Here is a 24,199-nt window from a genome sequence, read left to right on the forward strand (position 1 = left end):
AAGGGAAGAGCGGCCAGAGCAGAAGGCATTGCAACCACAGCAGAAAAGCCCTGCAGAACCCCAATGCTCTCCCTTCTTCATTCCCTAGCTTCTCTTTCTTTCTTCTTCTACCAGAGAACTCCTCAGGGGGCCAAAGTCTATGACCTCAGAGAGACAGCTCTGTGAACAGAGCTTTCAGAACACTTAGAAAGTTCCATTTTCTATGTCACCTCACTATGCTATAAGCAAGTGTGAATTTCAGAGCCACTGGTACGAGAGGATCATCCCTAGAGAAACTGAGAGCTCTTTATTCATTTTGTAATAGACCCAACTAAAATGGACAACATGAGTGACGTGGATTGCTCATCTCAGAAGGTAGGTGTGAATTTTAAGGTGTATTTCTTTTTTTCTTTTAAACCTGTATTTTCAACATGTAGGGAATTTGGGAGTGGGCAGGAAGGGGATGTTTCAATCATAGACTAATTGCCATGTTAGATCCCCTTGACTGAGCAACGGTGTTAACATTTTTATGCTTTGTCCTTTGAAATATGCTTTTTGCTGAATTAGGCTTTTGGACTAAAAGCCTCAGGTTTTGCTGTGAAAACTTCAGGAATAGATACCTGTTGTTCCTTTCCCTTCCCTTCCCGAGGCCTTTAGACCATATATTCCATCCAACAGTTCCCAGATGTACATCAGAATATCCTAGAGAGCATCTTGAAAACAGAGACTTGGCCTCACTCCCAAAGGTTCTGATCCAGAAGACTTGAATGGGGTCCCGGAATCTGTATTTTTAACTAAGAATTGAGTGATTCTGCTGTAGCAGGTGAGCTTTTGAGATCGGCCTCCAAGAAGAACATGCAAACATGATGTGTAGTCAGAAATCATCCATCTGAAAGTAATAGTGTTACCCCATCTAGATGTCAGAATCTTGGTGTTCAAAGCCAAGATCCATTAGGTTGCCATACCCTAAAGTGCCCAGAGGAGCATTTTCATGTTTATTTGTTTTTTGAGAGAGAGAGAGACAGAGCATGAACAAGTAAGGGGTAGAGAGAAAGAGAAAGAGAAAGAGAGAGACACAACCCAAAGCAGGCTCTAGGCTCTGAGCTGTCAGCACAGAGCCCGACGCAGGCCTTGAACTCACAAGTGGTGAGATCATGATCTGAGCTTAACTGACTGAGCTACCCAGGCACCCCAAACCAGAGGAGCATTTTAAATTGAAACTTTATGAAATGAAGGTGATTCTTACAAAAATCAATCTCTTTTTCCTTCAAGATGCCACAGAGCATTCTTAGGTATGGTCATGTTCTGTTCTGGAATTGATTTCTAGATCTGGTGATCCTGTGTGTGTTCCATGTATCCCTGTCCCATGCACTGAGATGTTTTCTGCTCTCCGTATTTCTGGCTCTGTGTGTCTAAGTCTTAGTCTGTGCCTATGAACAAGCTCAAATTTTTAACTTGTTCTCCAAAGGTTCTGCTTCTATTATATGCTGTAAAATTCTTAATATTGGCTTGCTTTTTGCAAAATGTTTCAGTTTCTTTATTTTCCCAAGAATGGCTTATGTCTTTGTATGATGATTCAGCTGCCTCTGTGTCTGCCCCTTGGATGAACATCTCTCAGTATGAAGGAGCATAAATATAATTTAGCTCAAACCCAAAAGGGAATCTCTGGGCTCAAGTAACCGAGAAGTCCAAATGGGATCCAGGAGTCCAGCCGAAGTCACTGGGAGTCTATCTTTTGCCTTCTGGGAGTCTTGCTTCTATGTTGGCTGTATTCTAATGAAAGCTTTGTTTCCACATAAGGCAAAGATGTTTATTGAGAGTGCGTCTTTCTCAATAGGTCTAGTGAAACTGTCAGGAAAGACTAATGAGCCCAGCTTAGGTCACATGCCTGTCCCTGAGCCAAGCACTGTGTCTAGGAGGGTGGAGAACCCTGATTAGCCTGACCTATGTCACATGTGCTTCCTGGAGCCAGGGACTGGGTGGGATCAGGTGACTGTATAGCACGGACTGAAATTGGAGAAGAGCTGATTTTGTCCACTAGGGCTGTGCCCTACTAATTTTGGTAGGGAGAATAACTTCCCAATTGGTGTCAGAGATGACATCAGGTTTACCCCAGCCACGAGCAGAAGCAAGACACCTCCTGACTAATGTTAACATCCTACTTGACTGTAAAAGTTCAAGGTTTTTTGGTTTAACTACTCATTTCCATTTTTGTTGTAACTTACTCAAGATGTCTGAAATTTGTGGTGTTTGCTTGTTGCTCTTTTAATGAAGATTTTTATTTGAAACATATTTAAAAGCTAGGCCAAGGGAAAGATTTCCAGTGACCATAAAACTTTCTTGCTTGCAAAGACAAAAAAACAAAAAACAAAAACAGGCAGCCAGAACTTATCAATCATTATATGCTGTACATCTGGGATCCTGATGGAAATCATGAATGACTTCATAGCGCTGAAAGTACCACTGCCAGAATCGACCTCGGATGGTGTGGTACCCACTTTGGATGACCAGGTTCCTTTCAGGCTGATGCTGGAGTTCTATCCTTTTGTTCACCTGATTGGTGCAAATCTGATACTAATTTCAGTACCGAAAAATCATCTTGGAGATAATTGATCAATTCTTAGGTCCTTGAAACTGAGGTCAAGAACAGAGAGGGGCGCCTGGGTGGCTCAGTTGGTTAAACGTCTGACTTTGGCTTGGGTCATGATCTTGTGGTTTGTGGGTTCAATCCCACCTCAGGCTCTGGGCTGACCGCTCAGAGCCTGGAGCCTGTTTCCTATTCTGTGTCTCTTACTCTCTGTTTCTGCTCCTCCCTGGGAGCAAATCCCCAGACTTGCATTCTGTCTCTCTCAAAAATAAATAAACATTGAAAAAAAAAAAGAGAGAGAGATAGGCACGGTTATTTAACTCAACAAACTGAGTTCTCTAAAAACAGCAAAGTCTGCAGGTCTCAAACTCCTCCCGTTTAAGTTGGAGCCCAAGCATCCCTATTTTTAATAAAGTTCTATTGGTGAGTGTGATGTGCCACAATTTTTTACAATAACTAGATTAGGCCATTAGACCAGTGGACCTGTTGTATGTTTTTTAAAGATCTCAGGCTTGGTGTGCATCTTTATTTATGGGTTTGCATGTTTTTGTTGAATTTTAAGATCAACACCTTCCTAAAGTAATTTGCCGTGTTATCAGTACTCGCTGTTTCCAATGTGTTGGGATGCAGAGTCATGTGTATTTAAATTTTTTTTAATGTTTATTTATTTTTGAGAGAGAGAGAGAGAGAAACACACACAGCGTGATCAGGGTAGGGGCAAAGAGAAAGGGAGATACAGAATCTGAAGCAGGCTCCAGGCTCTGAGCTGTGAGCACAGAGCCTGATGCAGGGCTTGAACTCACAAAATGAGAGATCATGACCTGAACCAAAGTCAAACACCTAACCAACTGAGCCACCCAAATGCCCGCAGAGTCATGTGTATTTAAAAGCACCTGTGTGTGGCCAGGATGCATTACTTATATTCTCTGGGCTTTAGTTTCTTCATGTCAAACATGGTTATCAAAAACTCCTATAAGGGAAAAAAAAACCTCTCATAAGGTTGTACAGTGCCTAGCATGTAATAATTTGGAATAATTATAGTGGTATTATTGTTATTTTATGAGGTTGAGTCATCAGTGAGCAGTTGGTTAGGGCGTGAGGGTGGCTGACATCCGATTCATATACCCCCTATCTGCTACCCCCTGCCAGTTCCCCTGCATGACATAATTTGCTGATTCAAGTAAATCAAATGAATCCAGTAATGTCTCGTCTTACACAGTTTAGTCCAAGGTCATTGCCTTAGGTGAAAAATCATGGAGAGCCAAAATTGCCCTTGAAAGCCCCTTAAACCATCTTTAAAATGCTATACAGCAACATGTCTCAGTACAACCCACAGTTTTCCTTTAGTTTTGGAACAAATTGTACCTTCTCTGTCACAGCCCCAGATAAGTAGTTGTCGTGCACATAGAGGCTGGGTCCTAGGACAGAAACACACACAGAATTGTTCAATACTGCTGTCACTTTCAGCTCTGCTCAGAAGAGGTACTTGGGAACTGAGAGTGGCCATGGGAGCCGCAGGTTCACCCCTACCTGAGGCTCACCCCTAAGCGCACCCTCACTGAATGGAATGGTGGACTCAGACACCCATACTATTTAAGTGACTCTTTTTATTTTTCAAAGCAGTCAGAACAGAGAGTTGCTCATGTGTGTGTTAAACACACAAAGTACAATGCCACCACATAAGCAAATTTCTATTTGGAATTGTGTTTTTGTGAAGTGCAAGGGTCTATTTTTTGTTTAAAGTTAACCCCTTTAATCACAACCCAGGATAGGGTAACTTCCCTCAGAATTTGGGGTCTTCCCAGGGGAAAAATATTACCCTAAATTTGCTCATTGAGGGGTAGCCAAGGAGAAGACGCTGGAGGAGAGACATCACTGATTTAAAAATGAAACCTACACTATGGATGGGGGTGAGAAGGTGTTTAGTGGGCATAACTCTGTCCCTAAAACTTATCTTAGGGATCTTTTTACTCCTTGCCAACCTAGAGGCTTGGAAATCTTTCCCGATTCCTGAAGAGCGGCTTTGTTCCCATTTCCCACAGATCCCTGAAAGTGACTCAATACATCACATGAGCCACTCCCAGATGCGGCCAGAGCTGCCCCCTCTGCCTGCTTCTGCTAATGAGGAACCATCTGCGCTCTACCAGGTATGTTCACTGGGCTGCTGCTATTCTACTGATATTAGTGGGAGACAAACAGCTAGGCTTGACGAGTGGGATCAATGGCTTTGGTCACTTCTGCCACCAGAAAAGGCTATGGTAGTGTGGGGAGAAAGAGCTATCTAGTAGTACAAAGGTGAGTTAGGATCCAGCCTTATCACTTCCCTGCTGTATTATTGAGACTTTCTGAACTTCTGCATCTTCGGTTGTGAAAAATATAAGGATGATTATTTCTACTTTACAGCCATGTCCATAAAGAATAAAGACAATAGAAGTAAATCACCTGATGCACAAACATACTGCTTATTGAAAGCCAGCTTTTGTCCTTGACATCAGAAATCATGCTCATGGTGGTTGGAGAAGTGCAATTGGTGAACATCCAGGAAGCATATGGCTGAGTTTGCAGGAAGTAGAAACAGCGTAGGGCATGCAGGACTCTCTTGAGTCTCCATGTGAGTGGACCTTAAGCTCCTCCAAGAGATGTCCTTCACCTCGTCATACTCTGCATTTCTTTCCTTGTAGACCATCATGTCACACAGCTTTTATCCCCCCTTGATGCAACGTACATCGTGGACCCTGGCTGCACCCTTCAAAGAGCAGCACCACTACCGTGGACCCAGCGACTCCATTGCCAACAACTACTCCTTGATGGCCCAGGACCTGAAGCTGAAGGACCTGCTGAAGGTTTACCAGCCAGTCACTATCAATGTCCCCAGGGAAAGGACCAGAAAGGGGCTGCCATTAGGTAATTGTAGCAGTGTGCCATACCGATCCAAATGGGGCTTTGCAGTGAGATTTTTAGTCGTGGGTTCTAGTTCTGGCTCCATTGCTTGCTGAAGCTAACCTTGGATAACCTCATAGGGTCTCAGTCTTTTCATCTATGAAATGGGAATGATTGTAATATCTAGCATTACATTTACTGTATGCCGTGTCCCTTACATTTACCACACGCCGAACACTTTTCTGCGTACTTGTGTTATTGAATCCTGAATAACAAATTATTCCCAAAACTTAATGGTTTAAAACAACCACCACTTATTATCTCATAGTTTCTATGGATCAAGAATCTGAGCATGGCTTAACCGAACAGTTCTGCCTCAGAGTCTCTCACAAGCATGCAATCAAGGTATCAGCTAGCCCCACAGTCCTCTAAGGGCACTTAAGGAAGGATCCTCTCCCAAGCTCATTCATTTCCTCAGGTTTTTGCTGGCTGTTGGTCATAGACATCAGTTTTCTGCCACATGGGTCTTTCCATAGGGCAGTTCACATTATGGCTTCTGGCTTCCCTCATAGGGAACAGGGGAGGGAGCAAGAGACAGAAGAGAGCCAAAAAAACAGAAACCACACTCTTTTTGGAATTTAATTTTGGAAGTGACAGCCTATCACTTTTGCTGTATTCTGTTTGTTAGAAGTGAGTCACCAGGTCTAGCCTGCACGCACAGGGATTGCACAAGGCCATGATGCCGGGAAGTGGGGATCATTGGGGGCCATCTTGGAAGCTGTTTACCACAGTACTTTATATGTATTAATTTATTTAATCCTGCTGGGCACACATAAGTCTGCTTATCCTTCAGTAATTTTTGTTACATGTGTGTTGGAGCCTCTCAGTCTGCCCTCTGTCTCAAACTCATTTTCATATTTTTCATTTTTCTCTCTGTGCTGGGTCTGGGTAAGTTCCTCAGATGTATCTTCTGATTCACTAATTTGCTCAACTGTGTTGAGCCTTGAGTTTATCATGTCTAATGAACTTTTTTTACTTTCATGACAAAATCTTTTCATTTTCAGATTTTCTTTTTTTTTAATTAAAAAAGTATTTTTAAGTTCATTTATATTAGAGAGTGTGGGTGCAAGCACAGGAAGGGCAGAGACAGAGAAAGAAAGAGAATCGCAAGCAGGCTTTGTATGCTGTCAGTGTGGAGCCCTGCACGGGGCTTGATCCTATGAACCATGAGACAATGACCTCATGAAATCAAGAAGTCAGAGTCAAGAGTGACAATGACCTCATGAAATCAAGAGTCAGATGCTTAATCAACTGAACCACACAAGTGCCCCTCATTTTCAGATTTTCTAATTGATTCTACCTGCCAATTTGTCATTTTACTCTTATAGGCTTAGCTCTTTCAATATTCCTGGGAAGATCTTAAACATTTATTTTGGAGCAATGTTTGATTGCTGTATTATTTTTACTTTGCAGAATTATCCCTTGCCTGTTGAGTCAATTAACTGTCTTTCTTACTATTGGTTTTTCTCATATGGTCTGGTCTGGGATTTTAATTTGCAGGCTTCTGTTGAGAGTTTTTTCCCTTCTTGTGACTTGCATCCCCCCCCCTCATTGTTTTTATTGAGGTATGATTTACATACAATAAGATGCATAGATCTCAAGTGTTCAGTTCAGTGAGCATTGACCATTGTTTATACCATGTAGCCACCACCCAAACAGGATATAGGGCATTTCCATCCCTAGAGAAAGCTCTATTGTGCTTATTTCCAGTGAGTTCTCTTCCCTACCCATAAACCATCCCACTCTAGGGTAGTTGCTTTCTGATTTTTGTCACCATAGATTAATTTTGATTGTTTTCACTTAGAAATGTAATCAAAAGGACTGTGTACCTTTTTGACACATACTTCTTAATCTAACGTTTTTATTCTTATGCCTTCATCTGGCCTCTTAGGACCCCAAATTAGTACCAGACCTTATATTGGTGGCTTGGGACTCCCATCCTAGGTAATATTTGGAGATCTTGTAGATGTGGTCACTGAGGCTGCGTGAAACTTGGCCTCATTATTGGGCTGTCTCTGTTATCTTTGGCCAACATAAGAATTGAGGATCCTTGTGCTTTATCTGCATGACAGTGCTGTCTTCATGGATAGGACAGCCTGTCTTCATGGATAGGGCAGCCTTGCTTCAGTCCTGGCTTTGTGCTGTGAACCTAGATCATTTATTTATTTTGAGAGAAAGAGCATGAGCAGGATGAGGAGCAGAGAGAGACGGAGAGAGAGGATCCCAAGCAGGCTCTGTGCTGCCAGCTCGGAGCCTGACGTGGGTCATGAGGTGGGGCTTGATCTCATGAACTGTGAGATCGTGACCTGAGCCAAAATCAAGAGTCAGACGCTTAACCAACTGAACCACCCAGGAGCCTCTCAAAATGTCAATTTAATATTATGTCTTCGACACTTCTCTGTTACTTGTTAATTCCTTTAGGCTGGAGACTTAAGTAACAGTATCTAGTTAAAGCTTTATAATCTAGTTTTATATCAACTATTGAATTCATTTGTAGTTACCTTGTATTGTGCATGATACTGGTTTTTCTATTTGTGATAATCATATATTTCCTTTAAAATAAATATGCCAAGTGTAAAAGTCTTCACCTACTTAGAAATATTAAACAGTAATTTCCAACGTTTAGAAAATAGGGCATACAGGATTAGGGAGTGAATCGAGTAGGACTGATATTAATACTTGACAATTGTATGGGTGAATAGAAGGTATGTGCATTCCCATTTCACAGTTGGGGAAACTGAGGCCTGGAGTGATGAAGTCACTGCTTCAGAGTCACACAGGTGATTAGTGGTGCATGTAGAACCAGGCGGCCCATCTCCTGCCTTATCCCCATTGCACCGAGTCTACTCCCCTTAGTATGCTCTGGGACTGTCCTGTGGACAGAGGATGACCCTAATGTGTTTCTTCTCCACTCTTCTAGCAACTAACTGCTCATCAGAACCCAACAAGAAGAAAAGAAAGTTCTCCTCTAGAGACAAAGAGAATCCCACCAGGTAAGTATCCCTGTGGGTGCAGGAGATTGTAGGACACCTGGCTGAACTGAAGAAGGCTGTGGTCTCATTAACCATGCTCTGCTTCTTGACTTCAAAGCATTCCCAGACTCCAAGTAACTCATGTGTTTTTCCACCAGTGCTCTTAACTCAATTTTTTAAAATGTTTATTTACTTTTGAGAGAGAGACAGAGAGAGAGACAGAACACAAGCAGGAGAGGGGCAGAGACAGACACAGAATCCAAAGCAGGCTCCAGGCTCTGAACTGTCAACACAGCCTAATGTGGGTCTCGAACTCATGAACCATGAGATCATGATCAAAGCTGAGGTCGGTTACTCAACCCACTGAGCCACCCACGCGCTCTGTTTTAACCCAGTTTTTTAAGGCTCTAAATAAAACTAAAGTAACCAACTGAGCAGAGGCACCTGAGTGGCTCATTGGTTGCCAACTCTTGTTTTCAGCTCAGGTCATGATCCCAGGGTCCTGGAATTGAGCCCTGCATCAGGCTCTGTGCTGAGCATGGAGCCTGCTGAAGATTCTCTCACTCTCTCCCTCTACCCATCTCCCGAACTCTCTCTCTCTCTCTCTCTCTCTCTCTAAAATAAAAAAAGGAGGGGTGCCTGGGTGGCTCAGTCGGTTGAGCGTCTGACTTTGGCCCAGGTCATGATCTTGTGCTTCATGGGTTTGAGCTCTGGCATCAAGCTCTGTGCTGGAGCCTTGGAGCCTGCTTCAGATTGTGTCTCTCACTCTCTCTCTGCCCGCCCGCCACCCCACCACTTGCACTTTGTCTCTCTCTTTGTCTCAAAAAGGAATAAACATTAAAAAAAATTTTAAGTAAAAAATGAAAATAAAAAAAAATAAATTTACCACCTGAGCAAAACCAATGCTAGCATACCTATGGATGTTCCATGGTTAGAGGCTGTCACTGCAGTGCACATCCATACTGTTAGATGACACAGAGGAGAGGGGTTTCCATTGCAGAACGACACTCAGCAGCTTGGAGACAGTAGGCCTGACACAGAGCACCTCTGCAGAGAACCAAAGATGTGTCTACTTTTCAGGACCAAGCTGGCCCACAATATCTCAGCCTTATCATCCATAAAGAAGGAGGCAGTGACATCTTTGACCCTGCCAGGAAGCAGACCAATGAGTCCAGAAGAACAGATTGGTGTGATGTTACAGCAGGAGATGGAAATAGAAGGTAAAGAAACCCAACCATCTGAATCAGACTTAGAGGTATGTTCTTGTTGCTTCCTTTCTCTCAGTTTGCTAAGAATTATTCTTGACAGCTCAGGGATTCTAAACTCAGGGAGAATAGCAGAATTACCCAGGGAATGTTTTAAAAATATCAAAGTCCAGACCCCATGACAGACTACTGAATAAGGGTACGTGTGTATTTGTGTGTGTGTGTGTGTGTGTGTGTCTGTGTGAATTGTTTTAGTAGGTCTTAGAAACCTCTGAGTCCTTATAGAACATAGGTTGTGGGACACCTAGGTTGCTCAGTCAGTTAAGCATTTGACTCTTGATTTAGTTCAGGTCATGATCTCATGAACCATGAGATCAGGCCCCACGTTGGGGTCTCCACTGACAGCAGGGAGCCTGCTTAGGATTCTTTCCCTCCCTCCGTTTCTGCCCCCCATGCTCTCTCTCTGTCTCTCAAAATAAATAAATAAACTTAAAAAAAAAACAAACCAATGGTTGCAAAATGGTGACCCATAAGCTAGGGTTGCAAAATTTTGAAAAATAAAAAACAGGACACCCAGTTAAATTGGAATTTCAGATATACAATAAATAATTTTAAAAATTATACTAAAATACTAAAAGTATAAGTATATCCCAATGCATCCTGTATTTGGAAGTTTCTTCTCTATAAGCAGCTTCCATTAAGGTTGGAGGAAGGTGAGCTCAGCCTCTTCTGACTACAGACAGTTGTCACAAAAGCTCAAAACTGATTTCCTACACTTTGTGCTTCTCACCCATCTTAAAGTATTTGTTTCTAGAGCTATTCAGCCATCTGGCAGCTTAGAGCCCTAAACGAACAAAACTTCCTGAAATCAACCAGATCACATTGGCCATTTAAAAAAAAATTTTTTTTAATGTTTATTTTTGAGAGAGACAGAGACAGAATGCGAGTGGGCTAGGGGCAGAGAGAGAGGAAGACACAGAATCCGAAGCAGGCTCCAGGCTCCAATCTGTCAGCACAGAGCCCCACGTGGGGCTCAAACTCACGAGCTGTGAGATCATGACCTGAGCCAAAGTTGTACGCTCAACTGACTGAGCCACCCAGGCGCCACCACATTGGCTGTTTTTGTTTAGTTTGTGTGTTTGTATTGCTTTCCTAAACTCAGAAGCCCATGGTTTGATCAGAACTATTGTAAGTTTCACTTGGACTTGGGGAATTTCCCCTCACTGGCTGTTACAAGCCACAGGATCAAAGTCCTTTGTAGACCACCATTGTTGTTGAGGACGGTGAATTATCTGGTCCATTTGAGGAGCTCATTAATTATGTTCTTAAAGTTCACCGATGGGCTGCCTCTGTCCTGGCCTCAGTAGTCATTCCACTGTTCCTCTCTGCATGGCTTTTGACGAGTCCTTCCTTATAACCCACTGAAATTTCTGGCTCTGGGTCAGTCCTCCAGAGTCATGGAAAAATTTGCCCGCCATCACACTGCAGAGAGTGTGTGGTGATGGTCCCAGAAAACCCGATTGTAGCAAGTGAAGGGTGGAGATGGGTGCTGTGTGAACAGGGCCCCTTGGAGGCTGATGGGTGTGGGCAGGTGGGCACAGTTAACCAATCACTATCATTGTCTTGCTGGTGGTTTGTTTATGGAAGAGATACTATTACTATTTGACCAATGGCATCCGAAAAGATATGATTGCCCCTGAGGAGGATGAAGTGATGTTTCGGATTTCAAAGCTGATTTCTAACACACTGCTGACAAGTCCCTTCCTGGCACCCCTGATGATCATCCTGGTGAAGGAGAAGGAAAATGACTACTATAGTAGCATCATGAAAAGCATTGGTAAGGTTGGGTATAAGTGGTTCAAGGGGCTCCCATGTGGAGGGCACTGTCTTTATCAGTCCACCTTCTGGTTCCTCCTTTTCATTCAGATGCTCTCCCCCCATCACTAAGGTCTACACTAGCACTTCCTGTACTTTGATGGGCACCCACATAACCTGGGAATCTTATAAAAAATGCAGATTCCGGGGGGCGCCTGAGTGGCTCAGTTGGTTAAGCATCCAATTTCAGCTCAGGTCATGATCTCACAGTTTGTGAGTTCAAGCCCTACATCAGGCTCTATGCTGACAGCTCATAGCCTGGAGCCTACTTTGGATTCTGTGTCTCCAGCTCTCTCTGCCCCTCCCCCGCTTGCACTTGCTCGTGCTCGCTCGCTCTCTCTCTCTCTCTCTCTCTCTCTCTCTCAAAAAGCAGATTCCGATTAGGTAGATCTGGGTTAGGGCCCGAGAGTCTGCGTTTCTAACAAGCTACCAGGAGATATGGATGCTTGCTCACCTCTGGGCAACACTAGGACTAGCAAGGGTTTACCTAAGTTTTAAAATCTAGCTCAAGACCTGCCTCTTAAGTACTTTTAGCTCTCTGTACCCCACAGTGGTCCCTCCACCCTCTGCATGCACAGCACTTCTTATCTCTACTTTTAACTCACCCTACTTTGGACCATCTCTGGGCCATTATTTCTCCTCTGTCATTTCACACTGGCATTGTCTTTTCATTTCTCGTGGGTCTTGGCTCCCTTATTAGACTGTCAGTTCTTTGACCGTGAAGGACATATTATTGATCCTAGCTCCCCTTCATTCCTTAGGCCCATGTCTTATACACACAGTAGGTCATTGGGAAATATTTAATGATGGTGAGTAATGTGAGAAATACATCGAAGGGGCATAATGATATTAGTTCCTCATCTTTCTATTTTCTCTGGCCAATAGCTGTGTTTACCAGGTTATGTAGTTATTTTTAATTTCCTAATTAACTTTCTAATGGTGTCAGGGTAATGGCTCCTTGTCCACTCTAGGGTAGAACCAAACTCATAAGGTTAAACCTGTAAAAGTCTTTTAAATTCCAGCCTCAATGTACTTCTGCAGTCTTACCACCTTAAACTCGACCACTTGCATCTGATATTTCAGCTACAAAATAACTCCCAGATCCTTCAGCATGTTTTACAAAAGTCATAGAACTGCATTTCATTATATGCTGTTACTTCTTTGGTTCTTCCAAAGGACGTTATATGTTCTTTCCTTCCTATCCTGGCTGCAAATGCCTACTCATTATTCACATTCCAGCTCAAATGTCCCTTCCTCTGTGAACCTTTTACCAATCTTTCTTTCCTTAGTGTGTGAAATATTTGGTTTCTGAATTTCCAATTCTAAGTATATGGTATCATCTGTTATGTTGATTTTTTTGTGTATGGCTATTTAGGTGTGAGAAATCAATTAATGATGAATGAGGTATCATCAAATAGTAGCTCCTTGTCATGCATGATGCTAGATATCCTAATAGGTCTCAACCCCAGGTTCTAAGCTCCAGACTGTGAAGTTACACTCCTCCTTCTCCCTGAAATATCTTCAGAAAGAAAACAAACCAACAGAGTGGAGCTTCCCCAATTTAGTTATACCCAGGGGATTATCAACATAATGGGTATTATCAGTGTAACCAGTCAGAGGCTCATTTACATTCTAAATGCTGCAGCTCAGAGCACAGAGTGTTCCAGGGCCTGCCTTACTAACAAAGTATTTGTTCTGCTGGTTATAGTTGATTACATCCTCATGGACCCAATAGAGAGAAAAAGACTCTTCATTGAGAATATTCCCCGTATGTTTCCTCAAAGAGTGATCCGGGCGCCTGTGCCCTGGCACAGTGTCTACAGGAATGCCAAGAAGTGGAACGAGGAACATCTGCACACAGTGAACCCCATGATGCTCAGCCTGAAAGAACTGTGGTTTACAGAGTAAGAATTTCCTCCCTTCCCTTTTCTTCCCTTTCTTTCTTGTTTACACACATAAGAGACTACCTATGCTGGGCACAGTTAGGGTAGCCCAGCCCTTAAGAGGAAATGATGAAAATCCTGGACCAAAAGTGCATATGAACTGTAAATGACAGCTTTCCGTGCACAGTGAAGGTACTCTTCTTTGCATGACACCCAGTGCCAGTCTCTAAGCCCTGGTGCGTACCAGTAAAGAGCACAGACTTGGAGCCAGCCTGCTAAGGGCTATATCTTCACTCTGCGGCTTCCTAGGTAATATGGGTATGTTACATCATCTGTCTGGGTCTTGCTTTCCTGATCTCTAAATTAGGGACAGTAAGAGTTCCTGCTTCATTGGGCTGGTAGGAGGAATGAATAACTTAATACATGCAAAGTACTCAGAACAGTGCCCGACCCATTAAGTGTGAATGAGCCATTAACTCTGCGAGGACATGTACCACACTGAATTACAACTGTGTGTTTGCTAGTTTGTCTTTTCTCTAGCCTACGAGATGTATGGGAGATTGGGTCTTATTCCTTAGGTAACTCATTACCCGCACAGGGATGGCAAACAGTGGTCTGTTATGTTCATCAGTGGAGCGCCTTGGGAGCTCAGTCAGTTAAGTGTCTGACTCTTGATTTCAGCTCAAGACATAAACTCATGTTCATGAGTTCAAGCCCTGCATCGGGCTCTGTGCTAACAGTGGGAAACCTGCTTGGAATTCTCTCTCTGCCCCTTCCTAGCTGGTGTGCTGTCTCTCTCTCTCTCTCTCTCTCTCTCTCTCTCTCTCTCTCTCTCTCTCTCTCTTTCAAAATAAATAAATAAAGTTAAAAAAAAAATTTGTTCATCAGTGACTGAATTGGCCATAGGAAGTGGAGGAGTTTAGAGAATGCAAGAATCCCTTTTCTGTCATTTTTCTAAATTGAGATATAATCCACATACCATAAAATTCACCCCTCTTAAGTGCACAGTACGGTAGTTTTCAGTGCACTCACACATTTGTACAACCCAGAAAGAAATGCAATATCCATTAGCAGTCACTCCTTCATCCCCCTTCCGCTCAGCCCTTGGCAACCACTAACCTGATTTCTGTCTCTACAGATTTAACCTATCCTGGACATTTCATGTAGATGGAATCACACCATATGTGACCTTTTGTGTCTAGTTGCTTTTTGCTCAGCATCAGGTTTTCAAGGTTCATCCACCACTGAAGCATGTATCAGTGTTTCATTCCATTCTGTGACTGAATATTATTCCATTGAAAGGCTATACCCTGTTGAGTTTATCCATTCATCAGCTGTGGAGAAAGACTGTCATTTTGGGGGAGTCCATCAAGGGAGGTGCCAATCCTGGTGGGAACATGAGGCCAGCAGATTTCACTGAAAGGTCAGGCTGATGACATGATGAGCTGCCATCATCTGAGTTCTTTATTAGAAAAATTAGAGGCTGGGGCATCTGGGTGTCTCAGTTGGTTGAGTGTCTGACTCTTGATCTTGCCTCAGGTCTTGATCTTAGGGTTGTGAATTTGAGCCCTCTGTTAGGCTCCACGCTGGGTATGAAGCCTACTTAAAAAATGAAAAGTAGAGAGCCAGGAGGCTCAGTCGGTTAAGTGTCTGATTCCTGATTTCAGCTCAGGTCATGATCTTAGGTCACATAGGGCTCTGCGCTGACAGTGTGAAGCCTGCTTAGGATTCTCTCTCTTTCTGCCTCTCCCCTGCTGTCACCACACCCCTCCCCCCGTTTCTCTCTCTCTCTCTCTCGCTCTCTCAAAATAAATAAAATAAACTTTAAAAAATAAAAGAAAAATTGAAGGTAAATATGCTTACTTAATTTTGATTGGCTAAACTTGCCAGTAGCTCAAATATTTTATTTTGGGGAGGCTCTGTAGCTTTGAGTGTCTTCAGTCTTAAGGGAGGCTTGTTACCTGGAGAACTTCCTTGTTTATCACATTCTTTGTTTTACTTATATTTTAAAAGGGAATGGAAAGGGAAGTCAAGCTAGCATGGAGCCCACCAATGTTAAATAAGCACATTCCCTTCTTTGGACTGTATTCAGTTTTCTAAGTCATTGGAGGTGCCACTCAGGAGTCTGAAAAGAAACAGTCATTTTCTAATGAGGCAGAAGCATATAGGGTAATAATTTATAGTATGGGCTCCAAAACTACACTGCCTACATTCTGATTCTCTCTCTGTTAATAACAAACAGTGTGATTTGGGGGAACTTAATCTCTCTAGGCCTCTATTTTTTTATATGTGAAATGAGAATAATAACAGTTACCTCATGGGTTGTTTGATGAATTGCTTAGAACAGTTTTGGCATATAGCTGTTCAATAAATGAAGGTGCTGCTTTAATTATAAGCATGTCTATGGCCTCAAAAAATAACCTAGAAATTAACAAAAAAGGTCAGTCTTAGGGATGGTAAATTGCTAAATGCTCAAAGCCAAAAAGATGTACATGTGCATTTAATTTGATCGTGTAGTGAAGATGGCAAATTATTGAACCCATAGCTTCTGAAAAGAAGGAATTCTTACCACCTGCTTTTAGGGGTTTCCTAAAGATTACGTAGGCAACAAAGACAAACAAAGCCATTTAGAAGCTCTTTGTCAGCTGAACCAAAAAAAAAAAAAAAAATCAACAATGAGAAAGATTTGTTAAGGAAATGATACAGACTGCTCTTCTTTATGGCCTGCGTGATTAATTTTAAAAATTCTAAGGAGTCACCTAGTGGTTGGCAAAGGGTAAAGGACCTGGGGGCTCAAATAGGGTTGTGGTCTAAAAAGCCATTGTCGGAAGTTTGTTAGAACTGAATTAAAGATAAGTAGCATAATTACCAAGTGGTGACAAGGGCCATACTCAGGTTGGATATCAAAGGTGTGGTGAGGGAGGTCTCAGATTCTGTCCTCCCCTAACAGTGCTTTGTGACTGGCCAGACAAGATGGGGACCAAGTTCACCACCTACACCAAGGAGGAATAGGGATTAGGAATAGGAATAGGGTAGGCTGTGGGATTTAAGAAAGGTGAGAAAAGTGCCCAAGAGGTCATTACAGTGGATAATAAAAATGAGAAGCAAGACATGAGATGAGCTAAGAAAGTGAGCAAAGGTCTAATTGAGGAAGTGAAAGGCAGTGATTATTTAAAAGAATGAGTTATAGGGGTGCCTGGGTGGCTCAGTCGGTTGAGCGTCTAACTGCAGCTCAGGTCACGATCTCACGGTCAGTGAGTTTCGAGCCCCGAGTCGGGCTCTATGCTGACAGCTCAGAGCCTGCAGCCTGCTTCAGATTCTGTGTCTCCCTCTTTCTCTGCCCTTCCCCACTCATCCTCTGTTTCTCTGTCAAAAATAAATAAACATTAAAAAAAATCAAAAGAGTGATTTATAAATGAGTGGAATAGATATCAGGAAGAGATATGGTGTCCCTGTGAGCTAAAAGAGGCCTTGGGGAATGTGGTAAAGGGCAACACATCCATTGATCTGAGAGAAATAGGAGAAGATAAGAGCCTCACAGGAGAAGGTGGAAGGAGATTCGTGTATTCATTCAACAAATATTGCGTGCCTGCATTGTGTGAGGGACTGTGCCAAGGTATGCTGTGCATGTCTTGGTGAGTCTGCCAGCCATCAGGGGTAGTAGGTCTGAAGGGTTTTTTTGTTTGTTTAGACCAAAGCAGTCCTCCAAGTTGTCCTGAGTAGCTTATCTAGGGGCCACGTTGAGGATTAGATGGAACCCACTTGATCATGAAGGTGGTGCTTTGCTTGACCTGTCTTCTCTGTCTTTGCTGTTGTAAAGAACTTTGATTTGTCCATTTGATATCCCAGTTCCTAGGCAGGCAAATAACCAGGTTGTTGCCAAAACCCCACTCCTCAGATGGGTTATTTGGAGCAGGACAGATAGGAAGGCTCAGCAAACACCTATTCAGTTGGCTCATCTATCTACTCTTTGCAAGGTTCTTGTGGACTGTCTACCCCTCCTCAGACTTTCATATTTTTCAAATATAAATGGTTTTACCTCATTGAAAAGTGAGGATGGGGCACCTGGGTGCCTCAGTTGTTTAAGTGTCTGACTCTTGATTTCGGCTCAGGTCCTGATCTCACAGTTCGTGAGTTTGAGCCCCACATCAGGCTTTGCACTGAGCACGGAACCTGCTTGGGATTCTCTCTCTCCCTCTCTCTTCCCCTTCTCTACTCACTCGCACTTGCACACTCTCTCTCTCTCTCTCCCTCCCAAAATAAACAAACAAAAAGATAAGAAAAGTGAGGATGTGTGCCCTTTGAACCCATCCTCGAGAATTCATTATTGTCTTCTCAGCCCAGGACGGTTCTCCCTCTCTTTTGGCAGATTTAAAGACCTCAGGTTTGTTCGAACAGCAGAATTACTGGCAGGAAAATTGCCTTTGCAGCCTCATGAGTACTGGGATGTGATCCAGAAACACTGCATGGAAGCACGCCAAATTCTTCTCAACAAGTCAGTATCTGGCCTCAGAATGGGACCTCGTCACAATATCATAAACTCTCAGGAGGGAAAACTGGTTCCCAGCCTGGAGGTTGCACAGTTTGCTGACTTCTCACTGACATCTTTCTCTGTCCCTTTCCTTCTACATTCCATCCCACCAGTATTTGTGTCTCCCCAGGTCCATGCTTCAACCCTCATTCCTGTTCTCCCTCTGCCTTTTTGAAACTCTCATTACCATTCTTTGTTGGGCTACCACTTCCTTACTTACCCTCCCTCTGAAATCTGTGAGGTCTTGCTAAGTTACATGACTTGAGTTTGAATAACTTGTGTTCAGGTGGCCCAGATAAACAGCTGCAAGATTCCAGGGTTAGAGAGTTTTCAGTCACTTAGACTATTCCTTTTCTCTTTGCAAATGCATGCAGGATGATGTCCAGAGCTAGAGAAACCCCCTTATGTAAAATGATGGTGGTAATACCTACCAGTGGGTTTTTATTATCAGAGAAAATGTATATGCCATAGCACGTAGTAGCTGCTTGATAAATATCATAATTATTGTCTTTACAACTCTGGCTGTTACTAGTACTTCTCTGACTGTTAGAGTAGCACCTTCCTAGCAATCATAAAAGAGATGTGATAGGATGAAAAGGCCAGTGGTTCCCACTGGGAATTAAAAATTGGGGGAAGTAGGAAGAAAGAACAATGAGACATCCATTTTTTCTTTTTCTTTTCTTATTTTCACTCTCAACTTCTGAGCAACTATCACCACACTGGAGTTTCTCTTAAGTTTTCTTCTTTTTCTCCTCTTCCTCACTTTCCCCCTATAAAGTCTGAATCAGAGGCCAGGCATTTGCCAGGGAGAGAAGTTGGACAGAACATTCCATTTCTTTATGCCCCTTCACGCCAATCTCTGATTATAGTGAAGAAACTAGAGACTCTTTGAGCAGGACATGCCACCAGCATCCCTTGTGCCTTTGGATGAATAGTCTCTCAATTCAAATCTTACTACTTTCTTTCCAGGAAAGAGGTGTTGGCAGGGGAGGTGGCCAGGGATATGAAAGTACTGATTTGGAAAGCTGCTTAGTGGGGAATGAGCCACCTTCCTTGTTACAGAGAGTGGGGAACATCTGATAGGATTTCTCCGAGCTCAGAAGAGCTTCTTACTTCTCTACCCTTCTTTTTTCACAGGTGGATCCCCACCTGTGCCCAGCTGTTCATCTCACAGAAGGAGCAGTGGGTCCATTTTGCTCCCAAGAGTGACTATGACTCCTCTCATAACATTGAGGAATATTTTGCTTCTGTTGCTTCCTTCATGTCCCTCCAGCTGAGGGACTTGGTCATTAAGTCTCTCGAGGACCTCATCTCCTTTTTCATGATACACAAGGTATGTAGGGGACCAGCAGTAGGCCCTTTGAGGGGAAACAACCAAGACAGAATCAGAATTCCATCATGTAGGTCTTCAGCTACATTAGTTCATGAAAATGAGTTTTGTGAGTCACAGCAAGCTTTCCTGAGGTAATTGCCTATACTAAATTGCCAAAGATCTCCAGAAGTGGAGAAGTTGTTACAAAAATTGAAAGAAGATGGAATAAAATGGAATTCATACCTCCTATGAGAGGGAATGGGGTCACTTTTTCATCCTCTGTGAAGGAAGGTGTTGAAAAAATTTTGTTATCAATCTTTGGCTTGATATTTAGGGAGTGTTGTGTGTATCCTTGCAAACATTGGCTTTTGGTTCTTTGGTCTTTGAAGGGGCATCTCTGAAAACAAAAGGCTTTGTTGACCTAATTAATAACTTTCTTCATGAAACTACTTCAGTGAAGTCAAAATAAAAGCTAAAAACACTAAGTCTTGGATTTCAAAAGAGCGTAGCATCCCCTAAACTTAGATAACCTATGGACCAAGGAAGATTTCTTTACATTTTATGCCACGTGCACATTTTACCTTAAAAAGGAGTAATAAAAATATATAATTGCCTGGTTATAAAAGGTTAAGTTCTAAGTATTTTTACAAATGAAGTAAAGATGAACAATTGTCCTTTTGCTCAAAAAAAGTATAGAAGCCAGTGTTGCTGAATTTAGACTGTGATGTTAGCTTTGTAGCAAGGACCAATCAATAGATGTCACTGTAATCATCTCCTTTGCTAAAGCAGAAGAGGCTCAGATGTGGAACAAATCCCACTCTAAAATTCCCCACAAAGGGAAAAGTTAAATCGTTATATGTCTGAAAGAAGGGGAGATTTATGGGTATTTGATACATGGTAGCTGTTCAGCAAATGTTTATCAATCATCCTTAAACAGATCTAGAGATGTCTAACATCACTGACTTAGGCAAATACTTTCCAGCTACCCTGTGACAATTTCATTAGGCAGGGTAGTTTATGAGAGGTATCTCCTATTACTACCCTCATAGGGAATTGTAGATATCTCCATGCCAATATTTCTGTTGTAGGAGTGTTGACATTTTGAGTGTTTAAAATAGACTATACACTCATTAGCTCCATTTGAGGTATACAGATAACTATTTATGCTTTTGGATTCTGTCAACAGATTTTTATTGAGCATCAACTATGTACTAAATGCTACCTTGGAGATTTCAGAGGAAGTACAGGGTTCAGACAGATCCTGCCCTTGAGGTTAGAGTAGAGAAAATAAGATGTACCTATAAATCTCTGCAACAGAGAAAGCTAAAATAGCATGAAGGAAATAGAAACACATAAGTTCAGAAGTGAAAGAGATTATATCTTGCTAGAGAACAGAGAAGCTTCCTAGAGCAGGGGCTTTTGAGCTGAATTTTGGAGGGTGGGAAGGATTTGGAAATAATTAATTCAGGAATATCTAAGCAAAGAAAATATACTGAATTAAAACTTCTGGAATGGGGGAGTGGATAAGCTCAGGGTGGGCTAAGCCATACCCAGACCTTATGTGAACATGAACAGTGCCTGGTACCCTGCATTTCCATTTCTGGTATTCATGTAATACTGTGAATGGGTAAAAATCACTCCTTTGATTCTGGAAGGCCCCATCTTGTGACAGCTGCCATATCTTATATCTCCTGAAGGATGGGAATGATTACAAGGAGCCCTACCAAGAGATGGAGTTCTTCATACCTCAGTTAATCATGATCAGACTTGAAGTCCATGAACCCATTATCATCTTTAATCCATCTTTTGATGACTGCTGGGAATTAATACACAATTCTTTCTTGGAAATTATTAAAAACTCTAGGGAGATCCCCAAGGTACAGTACTGACTTACTCATTTATAGTTTTATTTACTTATCGAATAAAATATATTTAAAGTGACTGTTTGTACAAGGTAGTCAGAAGAGTTTTTATTTTGAGAGCTCAATCCTGAGTATGCCTCCCGTGACCCCAGACAGAAGATTTGGGCCATAAAGAAATGTCCACGCAGTAGAGAATTGTGCTTCTAATACAAGCATTAATGGGGCGCCTGGGTGGCTCAGTCCGGTAAGCGTCCAACTTCAGCTCAGGTCATGATCTCACGGTTCATGAGTTCAAGCTCCGCGTCCAGCTCTGCTGTGAGTACAGAGCCCACTTCGGATCCTGTATCCCCCTATCTGCCCCTTCCCTGCTTACATGCATGCTGTCTCTCTGTCTCTCTCAAAATAAACATTAAAAAAATTTTTTTAAGAATTATTTTGTCAGCAAGTAGAGTTCCCCTTTTCCTCAACATGACGCCAACTTCAAAGGGACAGATGTGTCCCAAGCCGTAACCAACTTGGGTTGACAATCCACGATGGAGCAACGCCATGAACTCACCAAGAATCTTTATGAAATGATACCTAATTTAGTTCTTGAAGTTGCATTTGTTTAACCACTGAAGACATCAAGGGGAGAGATTGAAGCTTCTCTTCCTGATCCAAGACCTTTCCAGCTTCCTTTCCAGGGTGGGATTGGTAATCATATTCCAGACACGTAGCAGACTTTTAGTGCTGGGCAGGATCACCCACATGAGTGTGACTCTTCTGTACTCTGTACTCCCTCTGGGTGGCTGAAGTGGCAAGAAGACCAGTGTCCAGAGCCACACAGGAAAGGGAACCGTGGGGTGTTTTTCTCTATTTTTCTCCCCCTCCCTCACTGCCCAGGCATTATGTGTGATGCTTAAGTACTCTTAAGTACTCTTTTCTTTGCAGTCCTATGCTTAGAGGGTTCCAAGAGCTCAAGAGTAGAGTTTGGTGTTGTAGAGAAACATGTGAGGCCAAAATGCTCTAGTCTATTTCACCAGATAACTCTAAATTTGGGGTTTCGAACCCAACCAAGCCTAGTTAACAAGAAAACTGGGTGTGTGGAAGGGAAAGAAACAGTGGGCAACTCTCCTACAATCGATATCCCTAGAAAGGAAATGAAAGAGAAGACCCTGTAATTTGGAAGGATAAGTGTGGGGCTTGGGGACAGATAAAATACATACCACTCAAGTTCTCTTTCACTGATCTTGATTAGCAATGTTTGCAAGCAGCTGGGCCGGGAGAGCCAAGGGCTCATGTGATCGCTCCTGCAAACACCCAGCAAGGGTGGTGGAATTTAGTGGATTCCCATGGCAAGAAGATGTAGTCACAGGTTATAGTGTGTACCAGGTTTGAAAGCTAGGCCCAAGTGAATGCCAATGACTTTATCAGACTGTGAGAAAAAGCAGCCCAGTCTCAGCATTCTCTATCTAGACATGCCCACAGCACTGGCTCCTGTGTCAAACTCCTCACACGATTCTGTCTCTGAACTGGGTATTGAAACTTAAATTTTTTTTTTAACATTTATTCATTTTTGAGAGACAGAGAGATACAGAGCATGATCAGGGGAGGGGCAGAGAGAGGGAGATACAGAATCTGAAGCAGGCTCCAGGCTCTGAGCTGTCAGCACAGAGCCCGACACAGGGCTTGAACCCATGAACCGTGAGATCATGACCTGAGCCAAAGTTGGACGCTTAACTGACTGAGTCACCCAGGCACCCCAAAACTTAAATTTTTTTTAATGTTTATTGGTTTTGAAACACAACTTATTTATGTGTTTTATTTATTTATTTATGAAACACAATTTATTGTTTTTGAAACACTGGGTGCCCCATGAACTGGGTATTGAAACTGAGTGCCCCATGAACTGGTGCCCCAGGTGCCTCATGAACTGGGTATTGAAACTTTAAAAGAATAGCCCCTCAGGTTGAGTATCTAATAAGTATATCTAAGAACTGCAACAGACGGACATTACCCCTAATCCCTACCTTTCCTGCCTTTTTTTATGGTTGAACATAAATATTATTTTATTTCATTTATTTTTATTTTTTAAGTGTTTATTTATTTTGAGAGAGAGAGAGAGAGAGAGAGAGAGAGAGAGAGAGAGAGAGAGAGAGAGAATCCCAGGCAGGGTCCATACTGTCTGGGCAGAGTCCGACGTGGAGCTCAAACTGACAAACTGTGAGATCATGACCTGAGCCAAAATTAAGAGATGAATACTTAACTGACTGAGCCACCCAGATGTCCCTCATTTTATTTATTTTGGAAGTTTTATTTTAAAGTAATCTTTACACCCAATGTAGGGCTCAAAATCACTGTCCTGAGACCAAGAGTTACATGCCCTACCAAACAAGCCACACAGGTTCCCTTAAACATAAATTTTTTTAAGTTGGGAAAAATGTCAGCATGAAGTTTTGAAAATAAGTTTCAAGGTATAGAAGGGAAGCCTACCTATGAGAAAGTTACTAAAGGAAAGCAAAGTACATATTAGAAAGTATTTGTCTTGGCAAAAAAATTAAGACATAGATGTTGTAATACTGATTGAAATGAAAAGAGGTGAATGAGCGGCATAAATAAAATGAGGTGGGGTGAAATAAGGAAGGGTTTTCTAAAACTAAAAATGCAGTAAGGAAAAAAATCAGCATTAGCAGCCATGTCAAGACATTACTTTCGTAATCAGGAATACACACACAGACACACACACACATTACTATGGAGTCTCCCTGATGGGAGACTTTTCTCACTCAGAGTGCCAGGTAAATCCCAAACTTGGAGAAGTGTGCAGTCATAAGCACTGAGGGTGATGACAAGACCAGGAAGTCAGGGATCAGAGAGCCATGGAGATAAGATAGTAAGAATGATTACCTGGGAAGGGCACCATTGATCTCAGCTCAGTTTTACAGACTACTACGGAGCATGGGAGAACCTGCCACATTTAAAGGGCAATAAAAGGCATTACTTCCTCTTTTGACTGAAGACTTCTCAAGAAACAATCCCTTATGCTGTCCACATGTGATCTGTTGAGTGGCCTG

General features: G+C 42.5%; 1 protein-coding gene across 1 annotated transcript in view; it reads left to right on the forward strand.

Annotated features, from left to right (window-relative positions):
- The first annotated feature begins 315 nt into the window (after positions 1-315).
- DNAH3 (dynein axonemal heavy chain 3) overlaps positions 316-24,199 on the forward strand; it is a 163,770-nt gene continuing 139,886 nt past the window's right edge. Inside the window, exons 1-10 of the mRNA XM_047087673.1 lie at positions 316-354; positions 4,609-4,713; positions 5,248-5,470; positions 8,427-8,499; positions 9,559-9,733; positions 11,331-11,520; positions 13,267-13,462; positions 17,811-17,936; positions 19,110-19,305; positions 20,982-21,161. Coding sequence (XP_046943629.1) covers positions 316-354; positions 4,609-4,713; positions 5,248-5,470; positions 8,427-8,499; positions 9,559-9,733; positions 11,331-11,520; positions 13,267-13,462; positions 17,811-17,936; positions 19,110-19,305; positions 20,982-21,161 — 1,503 coding nt within the window. The remainder of the gene's footprint in view (positions 355-4,608; positions 4,714-5,247; positions 5,471-8,426; positions 8,500-9,558; positions 9,734-11,330; positions 11,521-13,266; positions 13,463-17,810; positions 17,937-19,109; positions 19,306-20,981; positions 21,162-24,199) is intronic.

This window comes from Lynx rufus, unplaced genomic scaffold, assembly GCF_022079265.1.
Source record: "Lynx rufus isolate CCGP_SWC_20201006 ecotype Redwood Valley unplaced genomic scaffold, mLynRuf1.p SCAF_23, whole genome shotgun sequence".
Lineage (NCBI taxonomy): Eukaryota > Metazoa > Chordata > Mammalia > Carnivora > Felidae > Lynx > Lynx rufus.